We start from the raw sequence: 13,707 nt of genomic DNA, 5'->3' as shown, positions 1-13,707 counted from the left end.
CAACGACTAATGGCTTAATTAGTGCTAAGCATGTATGTACTTGAACTAATTGTATATACTTAAATATGATTTTATTGGGCAATAGAACGTACGTATGTCCGTGGTAAATTGAATTTTTTTTTACCAAAGGCTTTGTCAGGTACGTCCTTCTAAAGAGGTAAGTTGACAAATTTCAGCGGAGAGAAACCCAAAGAGGTCTTTTCTCATGAGAGCGCTAAGAAAGAGGCTAATACTGGAGGACGTACGTAATCGAACGACGCCCATGCCCAAATCAGGAAAAAATAAAGCGGAGTTCAGTACCCAGTGTTCCCACATGGTCTCCCAGAGCAGTACTACCTGGGCGATACGAAGCTTGGGTCTCGCAGAGCTGACGGGATGCACCATTTTCTTCGTTCTATGACCGAACACGTCGATTGTATCTCTCTTCGTGGATTTGTCCTCCAGAGATGCCCTAACTATTTAAGCCACCTGTCTTTAAGAAACTTTATTATGACTGGGGTTCGTGCTAGCATATTAGAGCTAGAGATTTCACATCGCACATGAAAGGCTACAGAAGTTATCCAGACATGACCTAACCTCCTCTCAACGCAGGCTTGGTCCCAAAGGCCAAACGGTAGACATGTTTCCTTAGGAGTCTTTAGTATGATCCAGATATCCAAAACAGCATCCAGATTCGCTATCACCCGCGTCGTAGTTGATTGATTTGACTGACTCGAGTAATTAGTTACAGCATTTATGCACCATTGCAAACCACATTAACTCAATATCTGAGAAGAGCCCTATGAATTTCTTGGGACAGGATATAGAAATTGGACCTTTCTGAGTGCGATTGGCCTGTAGGAGTAGCCAAATAAGTTGTATTTCACAAACCACAGTATTTTAAAGTCCACCAGATTTTACTAACTTCAGTCAGTCAAAATCTACGATATATCCAGGAGATAGTCTCCTCGAAATGCCCGGCCCAGAACAGACGCAACGTTCGAAGCTCCTGACCGAAAATCCACCGGTCTCTGCTACACGAAGCAGATTTTTGCTTTCTTCCGTACCAAGAGCTCCAACTATCAACTATGAGTGATTGTTAAGTAGGCAGTTTTGCTAGGGCTAGTCTTGTCTCCTCTCGCTCGTTGCGAGACAGACTTGAGAAATCGAGTGAGTATCTGTGAGCCAAGCCCGAAGAAAAAGCGTCGTACAACCAAGTCTTTACTTATAAAAAACTGTCTAATTAGGCCATGTAATCACTAATGAGAATATTACTTATAGTAAGATCGGGTACTGCCTAGATGCTGCCTCCATGTTGATTAATATCACCAACACTGATAACACTTCTATATCTTGGCAACATATAGGCTGGACTTGAGACCAATTAAGAGAACCGGTCCCCAGCTATTTGAGACGAACTCACAAAATATCTCGTCTCATAGGAGACGCAACTTCGGAGACACAACAGCGTTATCCCAGACAGACCCTCTAATGTCTTATTCGTGGTTCGATCGGTCTTGGCCTTGTTGGCCTTAACCGCTTGTCGGATAATTAAAGGCGTGATTGGACGATTTTATAACCAACTGGTTACAAATCTTCAAACCGGTTTCAAACCCGAATAGATCAGGCATATAAAACCAGTTGGAATTTCACAACGTTATTTAGTATTCGGTTCGCCAGACCTGGGCAAGAACTGTGCGCCAAATTTATTCCAACTTTTTGGTGAATTCGAAACAGATGTATCCAAAGACTGAAACTAAGTCCGTTGAAGCGGAAGAGAATAGAACTTATGGTTGACACCTCCTAAAGCAGGAAAAATTGACGAAACAATTAAGGGTTTCGCCAGATTTTCGACCATTGAAATTTCAAATTGCCGTGTACCTGGATCCTTTAAGGCATAGACATAAACGGTGTGATATATCCCAACACATAAATGTTGCCTGCGATATATATCCCCTCCACCTCGGCCTTACATATAATATAACGTGTCCTAACAGAATTCTTTCCATTCAGCCGAAAGCTCTCCTAACCTGACTAAAACGGTTCTTTCCTCTCTAGGTTTAATCATGTCGTACCCTTACTTCGTTTAAGTCTATCTGTGTACGACCATGCCAGATCTGCGGAGGGCTTCCCTGGCATGGTCCTGCTCGTAAAATTCTTCAACGTTTCGGTTGGCGAAACAGTTCCCCTAGGCTTTCGAACCAGTCAAAGGCCAACAAAATTCGGCACCTAGCTCCACGTGTGGAATTATTTGGAAGATGGAAACTTTAAGCGATATGAGATCTCTTAAGGCGATTTCCCTCGTGTCAATAATATCCATGTTCCGGGCTATTCATCCGCGGGATACGCCAATCACCGATAGACGAGGTACTTACTGATTCATCCATATATATATGTAGCTCATGCTATATTATATCGGTGAGGATTGTTGGAATATTAGGACCGCGCCATCCGTTCGTTAGCCGGCAAATTGATCACTGCTAAACGGTCCAGACTCCAAGGTTTTTATGTACCGTAAACCCGGCAATTATTTGGTACCTGACTATTTCCACAATTAATCAGGCGCGTCAGTTATAGCTTACAGTCGAGAAAGTGAAGGAGATATAAGGGGAGATAGCTAATGAAAGTCTAGCTTACTGCAAGTGACACTTAGAGCCTACATAGTAAGTTTAGGGGTGCACGGAGCTGGCCAGACGTCCAGTGTTTCGGCAGTGATGATGTTGGTGATGTTGTATGTCGTTTATATTATAACGTTGTTAGCTGGCTTTTGTCTAGTCTGGGTAACTTTCATTACACTAAGGGATGAACAGAAAAATAGAATGTCCCTACTCTCTTGGCACGACCGAGTGACCACCTATGACTAAATGTCCGATGTCGTCAATACGGACACAACGCAAGGCACCAGTCGACACATAAACAAAGGGCTAATGAAATTCTGATGAGAAATCAATCGAGGACTTGGGGAGATTGGCGACTTGTACTTGCATTATATATTGCAAAGAAAAAAAATTGGCACGGCACCCCAGAACGGCCGGGGATCGAATTCAACTATTTCGAAAATAAAGACAGCGTTCACCTTCTCCTTAGTAGGCCTCGCATGGATACATGTGGTTGGATAACAGCTAGGAAGAGAACCTCGATTGGCCCTTGGTACGTGTGAAATATCCAGTGGATTCTATCCGTAGTTATGCATATCTAACGCGATCATGCATGAGCATACGAAACCATACTTCGAACATTGAATCCCCGGCCCTGGCTACTATATTACGCAGCCTTATTAGATCTTTTTCAAGACACTAGCTATAGATGCAAGTTCTATACGCAGCACAACCGAAACTTACTCTTCTTGGAATTGTGGGGGACGGGCCAGTTATTCTTATATGAAGATCATTTGCTCTGAGTAGGCTGGGAGAGATGATATAAGGACACTCCCATAGCAAATGAATAGGCGATATGGTAAAGTTATTGTCACTCATAGCGGAACTTACTCTTTTAGCTCCGTGATAAACTAGAGAATATTACCAACATTCGGTCCCTTACTCCCAAAAGTCTCGAGTGAAAGCTAGGTTTGCTTCAAAAAAAGAATTCCGAAACATGGAAAATATCAAGATGAGATCGATCTAATGCATGCAGCTGTATCACATCAATAGTGTTTTAGAGCCTTTTTCAGTTGAGACAGTCTGGTATAGTAAGTCATATGCTAGAGTGACTTAGCTTGGTCATCCTGTGTGGCTTTAACTTTATTTACACCCTGACAGAATTAATTATACTCACACACTATCACTCGTTACTCCAAGAATCACTCGTTATTAAATCTTCACGTGACGAGGTACCTCTAAGAGGATAAGGCTATTAATTACACGAATACAGTCATATTCACAGTGATATCCTATCCATAATTGGGAAATTGCACATATCTAAGTATATTAATAAACGCCATGACCATGGCTATAGATTCAACGGATATAGTAATAATAATAAAAAACGAGAGTCCTGTGCATCTGCTAATCACCAGACCACGGGACCGACCCAGAAATAATTTTTGATTAGAGTGGCTGTGGCTGTGAGTTGGTGACTTTGACCGATTCTAGCTTGCTCGTTAGATTTGGCCAATTAGGTTTTTTTTACGTCGTACGCCAACCATGCGAAAAAAATACATTCTCACCGCTTTGGCGCCGGTGTATATTCGGCAACTACCTTTGTTTTTCGAGCTGGTAAACAGGATCCTGTCAGGTTGTCTTGAGAACGAGAACAGTGCGCCGATATGTGGCCGTTATACGTTATCATTCTCTCCCATTAGCGCTGATCACACCACACCACACACACGCACACTTGAGTGCCGGACCTGAATTCCATGGTTTGAGACTTGAGAGTTCTAGGTCCTTGTCGGCTTCTACAGAATCTCCAAACTACAGGATGTCATCTCTACTTCCAACTACCTCCTAACCAGCCGATAACACACACCCGGGAGGGGCACTAGCTCTCGATCTCGAACGTCAGTGCTTCATATGCATTGCACGACTCCATAACACTTCCAGATACCTCAAAATGATCGTTCATCCGCTCTCGGACGAAGATCTGATGTACCGCATGTTGAGGATATCACACGCACCCCCTTACTTCCGGTCGGGTTGATCATCAAAGCCAAATGTACCCATGCTGCTTAATACTGGGATTGTTCGGGAGGCAAACGTTAAATGTGATGCAGTTTGATAATACGCTATGAAACAGATAAAGAAATACTTTCATGTTCGATCTATGTTTCTTTTGCGCCGTTGGTTTGGTACTCGTAGATATTGGTTAATTATGAAAATAGTTACCTATATATTATCTGTCTGCAACCCCCACCACCGGCATCAGCATTAACAACCGACCAACAGATTCGAATCAAGAGCTTCCGGCCCCAAAATGCACATTCTACTAGCCGATGTGCACAAACCGATGTAGTTCGCAAAAGCCTGTTTGAGCGGGGGGGGGTTATGGGTCGCCCCCTCCTTCTGTTTGCCGCGGACGCATGTACGGGGTCGCGGTTACGGTCAGTAATTTGTCACTTAAAACTACAGTTCGGGTTATATGCGTATGAGATTGTAGGGTCACAGATCTAGGTAGATGGTTAGAGAACTTGATGTTTTCTATCAGAGAGGGGCCAGCGGCCGGGGGCGCTACCTAGACGAACGTATATTCGACAAGCTTTTATTTTTCATCCCAAAATATCCTGGATGAAACGTACGTAACGGCATATTTGCCATCTCAATTGATGGCGATAAAGCTACAAGCAGCCATTCGTGAATTACGGCTTTGAATTCCAGCAGCTTCGGGGGCTGGGTAGCTGTTCATCCATCACTTAATGGATAGCTTTGATTCCTTTGATTGAATTCCTCCACCAGGGCGCTATCTGGGCCGGATGTATTCCAAAAAACTTGATATAACATGCCCAACTGATGAAACGTATGTAAGCCCTACCATCACAATTCCAATACGTATATACCCGTATTAACGCCATCTAGCCATTCGTCGCCTACAACTTTTCACAATGCGATACCTACGCAGATGGCCATCGCCCACAGCTGCCCACCCACCTGCCTAGCTAGCTACCCCACTCACTCCACGGCCATCTGATCACTAGGCCTTCCAGGGCGCTATCTCTACACATTCGCAAAAAACCGACCTCTCGAGGAGTCCGCCATCCGACAATCCCAGAGGATCATGAAACAGCCCACTATCGATCCCGCAACGACCGTTTCACCCGCATGGCCATTCACAAACCCGCACACCAGAAATACCCTTTCCCCATTGCAAGCTCAAGAAAGCTGATCGCCAGCCAGGCCAGGGCCACAAACAACCCCATCCAAACAATCCACCACATGTGATCCCGCGCACGCCTTACACTTCCCGTCGTCGAGATTATGTACCTACCTCTGGGGCTTCACCGCAATCCCTCGGCCTCTCATAGCTCGATCTCCCCTGCACTGCCCTTGTGCCCTGCCCTGCCCTGCCCTGCCCTGCCGGCTCCGGCTCATTCCATCTCATCGCATCACTGGCCATCACTCGAAAGAAGTTCGCTCCCACGCTACACTCCACGTCTTCCATACATCTCGAGTGGCACCTTCCATCCAGCTTCCCCGCTTTTGCCAGTCCCAAACTCAATACTTTAAGGGGTTGCAATGATTTTTTTCTTTCTTTTTGATAAAGGGGGGGAACGGATAAGGTTCTTACTGGCGGCCTACTTTTATCAATTTATTATTCTTTTATTATTTGCCTGATTTACAAGGCGGACAACCACGGTCCCATTGGACTGTGGGCGGAAAAAGGGATGGTAGGCATAAAGGGTGGGTGGTGGATGAGGGCCAATGATTTAGTTAACCAATAGGAAGCGTGACCAGTTACGTACTCTGGATGATTGTAGATATCTACATGGAATCTACGAACTATGTACCTACTCTTCTTACTTTGCGATATCTGCACCTTCTGCAGTAGGTACGCTAGATGGGAGTGGATCTCTTCTCCTCTTTTTTCTTTTCGGGCGTGCGGGTTCATAGCTGACAGACAGATAGGACAGCCAGCCAGCCAGCACACATGACTAGACAAGAGCCATCAAGAGAAGGGAAAGGAAAGACAAGACCGTTTCTGCGTGCCCGCAATGACTCACATGAAGCTAGAGAGCCCTAGGTTTCATCACGAAAGTAGAGCTAGAGTAGAGTACTCGACTCCTCGAACATTGGCGCAGTAGTAGGTAGTTTAGTTAGATCTAGCAGAATTTCCTCCAGAGCTAGTGCTGGCATCATCATCATCCATCCGATATCCTACGCTGCCAAGAGCCTCCATTTTCCTTTTCTCCTTCTCATAGGATAGGATAGCTACATATGTAGGAAGGATTGGATTGCATATTTGTCTGCCCACTTACTCGCGTCGTCGCCATTGGCGCAAATGTGGCTCGCACCGAGCCAATCACGCCCACGGTGCACCCGCACACTAAAACAGTAACCACTCTAGCCACCCCCAGGGCCAGATATAGCAATCGATCGCCCCTCCCCCCATGTGTCCAGGTCAATATACCCAAAATAGCACTTTCCCGTGCAAAAGAGCTGGGAGGGTGTATGACTATTCTACACGACTGCCCCATACCTACCGCCATAGATGGGATGGGATAGCTAGACGCGCCAGCCAGAAAAACCCAACACCACAACCTGCGTGATCGATAGATAGAGTAGATAGATAGGGATACATTATACCTAAATACCTATCTCAATAACTACACAGATATTAATATCCCCAGTTAAATTATTCAAGCGCCTCTCTCATTAATAACATCTGAAAAATTTCACTCACTTACTCACTTATACTCTCACCACCACCACCACCACCACAAAACCAACAAAAAAAAAAAAGGCTACCCCGTAAATAGGCACAGAGCAGTTTTTTTTTTCCTTCTCTTGCTATTAACCCTGTTGAGGCATTTCCCTTTTTTTTTTCTCGCGGGGAGGGCCCTTTAGATGCGGTAATTGCTCTAATTTTGCGTGTGAGAGAGTGCTTGGCGGATATAACAGTGTTCTATGGATTGCCTGGGATTCGGCACTAACCTTCCTACTTTGTGCGCCTCAGTTCAGTTAAACCAGATAGGTAAATATGTAGCTAGCTAAGCCGGATTAATCATAAACAATTCGATCATACAAACTCACCTAGGTACATGTATGTATCCTATCAAACAAACCTATCAAACGAGAAAAGAAAATCCCCGCAAAACGAACGTAGGTAGGTACAGGGCGGACGGCCCACCATAGAGTAGATCTCTCTCGCTTCCACGCACAGCAGCAGTTCATCCAAACAAACCACAACCCCGTCTATCTATCTGCAAATCTCTCCCAAGCAAGGTACCACCACTATCCCGTCCATTCATCCTGCCGAGCCCCAGGAAACAAACACGCCTCGCAACCGAGAAACAACATCTCTGCCTCCCTCCCCCCCAACCCATGCACCCCCGGCCGGCCCTGGAACAATTAAACAAAACAGAACAAACGGTCGGGATTTCTAGGTCTCGCGGAAAGCCGGGAACTGACTGGCTACTCTAATCGTGCGTCGGCATTCCTCGACTCCGAATTCCGCAGTGCATGTTGTTCCATTGAATTATTGAGCGGTTGCTACTGGCTGCGCTGGAGACGGAGCGTGCCGTTTTGGGTTTTTGCTGTTGACTTGGCGGGCCGCGGTGCACTGGATTAGTAATCGGCACCAGCTTACAGTGAGCTGTAGGTAGCTGTTGTAGCTGGCATTGGATTGGATGGCAGTGGAAGACATAACGCTTCGAGAAACGGCCGGCGCAGTTTACTGCAGATCTAGCTTCTAGCTTGTACATAGCTGTCATGCACGCGAATTGGCATATTCGATCTCGTTAATATTGGCTGCTTATACAGTAGCTACATGTAGTATCTAATAAAGAACCCTACAATTATCAAATTGCAAAAGTAGGTACCACAATCACATACAATAAAGTAGGCAACAAAAAAAAAAAAACCGTTCGTCCGGACCCCCGCTCGCTGCCTGCCTAACGTTCTCTCGATCTCTAGCTCCCCCCAGTTTCATCATCACACAGCTAACAAACCAGGTCGACCACAAATTCCAAAACGATACACGTAGCCAGTTACCGCCGACACTCCTCCTCCTCCTCCTCCTCCTCCACGTATACTGTGTAGGGTGCCGCGCCGGGCGTCTATCCATACAGCACAGCACCCACCCCGCCAGCGAGCAACAACCAGCAAAGCAGACAGCACCGCCACATTGAGGCTCGTTGAAATGTGCTGGCTTTAACGGCTTAGCCACATACTATATCCCTCCTGCTGTACAGCCAGATATTAGAAATCCCAAGCTGCTAGGATATTTGCGCAGGCCAAGCCAAGACAACTGGGAGCCTATCAATTTCATGCACACTCTTTCTTTTCCGCATTGACGGTGGCAATTCGCGATGGGGCAGTTGGTACATGGTTAGATTCGACTGGCACTGGATTGGATTGGCTGGTTTTAATTCGTTTGGTTACGTCGTAGAAATCTAGAATGTTATCTATCTGTAGTACGTTGGCGGTGAGCGGTGTCATTTGATAGCCAGGGCAAGCAAGCAAAGCACCTGTCAGCCCCCGCAGTAAGTAGGAGTAGGGTAGGTAGGCACTGTATTCTCCCGCACCGAGATCGACCGAGGCATAAGATACAGTAGAGTAACAGTAAGTAGATCAGGTAGAAACACCCAAACCCAACCTACCCAATCCAATCTACCCAATCCAATCTACCCACCCAATCCAGGGCAGTCCAGTCCAATCCAGTAGTGGCAAACTTATTGTAAATTCCACACTCAGTAACCCCACCCCCTAGCTACGCCACCCCTCCAAATCTCGGAGGGAGAAGCCAAACTCATGTTCCATGCCACACTCCCGCATATATCTATTGTGAAAAAAAGTAAAGAGAGGAAGCGGGTTACGTTTCATCCCTATGTATATATTCCTGTTTTTTTGTTTTTTTTACTTGTTCCGTTTGTGCGTATACCAGCCTGTAGGTGTATGATGGGCATAGGCCTGGATCATCCACCCCGCATTCCAGTACAGTGTTGCGTTGCGAGTGAGCAGCCGTGACGCAACGCAACACAACGCAACCGTCTCGTCTCGTCTCGTCTCGTCTCGCACGTACCGGCCGAGATCGACCACGGTACGGTGCGGTGCGGTACGACTTTCTTGCGCAATTGATTGATGGCGAGCTCCTCTCAGCTTCCTTCTACATTGTTTCTTTCCTTCCCCTCACACGTATGTAGCTACACTTGTTCCCCTCACTCGATGGTGCACTGTGAAACCAAACAGCTCAACAGCAAGCGAAAAAGCCGTTGGTCCCGCCCAATGAGAAACCCGTGGTGCAAATAAAGAACCAGAACAGGATCGATACTCTTCTTATCGCGAGTGGCTTTCCGGGTGTTGTTTGGGATCGCTTATTTTACATCTCTTTCTCTCTCTCTCGCTCGCTCACCCTTGTATGTAGTTGCGCGTGTGTCACGAGTAACGAAAAGTGTGAGTGAGAGCCCATGTTTCCCTCGCTCGCCAACCAGCCAGCATTAAGCTGTCCCGTTTCGTTTTGTTTCCCCAATTCAATTCCTCGATAGCCGATCCCCACCTTCCACCTCCCACCAGCTAGCCGACCCTGCACCCCCGGCCCCCTCCCGACCGGCGTCGATGTCCCCCACCACCACCACCACCACACCTCCTAACCGCCCGCGGTCTAGACGGACCTCCAGCCAGCCAGCCCGAGTGCCGACGCTGTTGGTATCCCACCCCACCGCCCACCGCCCACCGCCTTATTTCATTCCCGGGGACACCTATAGCAGCGCTGTTATGGGACGTCTGGAACGATCTGGAGTTGTTGGATGGCGCTTTTTTTCCGTGTAGTTCTCCCATGCCAACAGTGTGCCGGTACCGTGTTTTCCCCCCCTGAGGTGGAATGTCTAGAAGGGAGGTTTCTTTTGCACAGCCTTGATTGTGGGCGGTGAGGATTGGCAATTGGGGGTTTGGGGGATATGAGATGATCTGCGGAATTACACTTGGGCAGACGAGTTATCGACTACAGCACTGTACTGTACTTACACCTGTGATGTGGTGGATTACTGCGAGATCTACTATATGTAAGCTGTCTGGTCTGTCTAGATGGGGGAAGAGCAGAGAGATGGATCGGATCCGCTTGGCGTCCGTCCGGATGGAGCGCACCGAAACCGTAAGCTCAATCTCTCCTCTCATATATCTACGTATTTAGATTCGATACATACACCAATCCAATCCAATCTGTACTGGATGGGGGAAGATAGATAAAAATATATTCCATCACCACCACCCGAGACACGGACAATTAATTTCTCTACACTACACTACGCTCGCTCGCTTGCGAGACCTGTATACGTGATATGATCGATCTTACACAAACCCCCCCCCCCCCCCCCATCCCCCCATTCTCCTCATTCTTGCTTGTGACGGATGTACGCCATGGCATTATCAATTCAATTCTAGAGTAGCCGTCTGGCCAAGTGTGAGGAAGGAAGGAGGTGGCAGTGTGAAAACCAGCGAGATGGAGAAAAAAAGAGTGGGAGAGTGGGTGATGATACACCCTACCCTCTCTCTGTAATACCTACGTGAAAGTCCACACTGCTCCAGATCTAGACGTGTCCTTCCAAAAAAGCAATACAATCCAATACAATCCAAGACAGCCTAGTTACCTGACTTTCGATTCGAAAAGAGGTCATGCTGCATACCATACTCTACACTACCCCCCAACGATGATGATCAAGCACGCACTACAACTGCAACTGCAACTGCATTAGAATCTCGGGCTATCGTATTATGATCGCCCACCGGCCGGACGCTACTCGAGTGTGTGCCGACGATACGATACGAGGGCAAGGATGGCAATGGCCACTGGAGGCTGTTTAGGAATATTGGCAAAAGAGGAGCTACTATACTCAGAGGATAGGATAGGATAGGATGGTGCAATAGGATCGTCGCGGAGTTCGAGGGAGATATGCGGTTCACGCTTTCTTTTTTTCCCTTCTTTTTTTTCCCTGATGGTCTAGATCTTGCGTATTGGCGAATAGGGTTATTGCTAGCTCTCCATGTCATGTCCTCGAGATCAATAGAGGAGTAGAGTAGATAGTGTAGAACCTGATCTCCAACGGTCCGATAGGCCGGACAATAACAACAACAAAAAAACTCCACGACGAGGAAGGTATCATGAACCCTCCCCTCCCCCTCCCTCCTCCGGTAAAAAAAAAAAAACCGCCCCCCCCACAGAACCATACAGCCGAGACCGCGGCTGTACCTTCGTTTTTACTCTACTTTTTACTTGCTTACGCTCTCTAGCTCTCGCTCTCGCTAATTCTTGATCTTGATGATCTTGATCAGGAACAGGCACGTCCACGCCTGCTTTTCCGATCCCGCTGTATGTAGGCATGTGGGTATATTATATGCAGCCCTCGATAGATTGAGTGTCTCCAGGTTACGATAGCTGAGATTGGGGGTGAGGGACGGGGAAACAAAACCCCTCATGCGGAGTGTAGGGTTGTAGTGTGTGTAGGGTAGGTGGTGTATGTAGTGTGGTGTAGGTAGGGTACATAGGGTAGGGGAGTGAGGAGTGTAGGGGAGGGATGATGATGGACATCATATGGCCCGTGCATCTACATACTGTATCTTCTCTCTCGAGTACCCTGCCTGCATAGACGTAGATACTAGATAGATACTTGTATCTCAACTCTAGCTCTCTCGCTACACTTTCTGTATCCTCGATACTCCGCATCCACGACGCAGCCAATCGCAAGTATTCAATCCCACTGCACCGCTTCCCCCATCCGACGAAGAAAAGAAAAGAAAAGAAAAAATATCACCAATATGATCCACGCCTATAACTCCGACCCTGCTGCCCTCTCAGCCTATCAGCACGATACGCTGCGGGGACGACTTTCCGAAAATGTTTCGTCAAAGAAGGAGAAGGAGAAGGAGAAGAAGAAGAAGAAGAAGTGGGAAACGGTGGGACTGCATATGCACGCCCACCCACCGCGGCCTAGCGCACGGGAAACCCGCATGCGCGATCCCTCACGTGCGAGTGTCGTGTATGTGTGTGTGTAGTGCGGGTTTTGATTTGATTAGATAGGGAGGGTAGCTCGGCGCTTACCACTCACTCACTCGCTCCTGGACCGTGCGTGCTCGAGAGAGAGAGGAAGGGGAGAAAGCGGTGAAGTGAACGGACGAGCTTCTTCACCGGGCGTCATAAAGTCGCGATCTGGCCCTGGATGTGGGGGGGGGGGGGGGAGGAAGGGTCAGGGGGTGCTGATCATACATGTCACGGATTATAGGTGCACTGGTAGAGTACTGGTAGAGGAGTAGAGTATGTAGATGGACAGCATCCTGGGCTGGGGGGGGGGGGGGGATACTGTAGTGCTGATCACAATCACAATCACAATCACAATGCTCTACAGTAGCTAGCTAGCCTCACGAAGGGGAAGCAATTAACGGCGGTGCTCTAGATCTCGGCCAGCCAGCCAGCTGCAGTCCAGCCCAGTCCATCCAGCCCATCGTCGAGTCCTCACGAAGCTCTCGCTCTAGAACTCGAGCCCATTGAGTAGTCCAGACCTAGCTGTGCGCTCGATCCCCACAGCCAGGGCTTGTTCGTGGGGCAATTGCGCTTGCTTCTGATGGCGTAAAAGTATAAAGAAGGAAGAAAAAGAAAAAGAAAAACACCGTACCATGGTACCGTTCGGTTTCGACCTCTTTTTTGAGTTTTTTGAGTTTTTTTTTCTTTCCCTGAGGAATTGAGTTTGAGGATATTAGGACTAGGATGATCGATATTGCTAGGGGAGGGTGCATGTCAGAAACGGCTCTTACTCTACCCCTCATTCCCCTGTCAGCGTTGATGAAAATCGAATTCAATCTGGCCGACGCATAAAAACACAGTCAGTATTGTAGCTCTTAAGTTGTTACTGCCGAGGAACCTCCAGCCAATCATGCAAGTGGTTGCAATTAATGGTTGCTTCGCATGCGCATTCCTGCGAGGAACGAATAGTACTGCACGACGTCGCCCGGCAATATTATATTATATTAGTAGAATTAATGCTGGAAAGAGAATACATGTATCTTCTCCAATGGCAATGGCTAGCTAGGAAGATGGAGAAGAGGAGAGGAGTAGAGTAGGTATGTAGACTACTATATCGTCGCCACGGCC

The 13,707-nt window shown here is 47.4% G+C and overlaps 1 protein-coding gene across 1 annotated transcript; it reads left to right on the top strand.

The window, feature by feature from the left end:
- Nucleotides 1-12,377: 12,377 nt before the first annotated feature.
- LAJ45_06911 (uncharacterized protein) lies at nt 12,378-12,614 on the top strand (the record flags this gene model as incomplete). Its single annotated transcript, XM_046116472.1, has 1 exon — nt 12,378-12,614. The coding sequence occupies one exon, from the start codon at nt 12,378-12,380 to the stop codon at nt 12,612-12,614; it is 237 nt and encodes a 78-aa protein (XP_045970241.1).
- Nucleotides 12,615-13,707: the final 1,093 nt, after the last annotated feature.

Source organism: Morchella importuna, assembly GCF_003444635.1.
Source record: "Morchella importuna strain M04M26 chromosome Unknown Morimp01GS021, whole genome shotgun sequence".
Taxonomy (NCBI): Eukaryota; Fungi; Ascomycota; class Pezizomycetes; order Pezizales; family Morchellaceae; genus Morchella; species Morchella importuna.
Note: the sequence above shows the minus strand (reverse complement) of the source record. Positions and strands in the feature narration are given on the sequence as shown.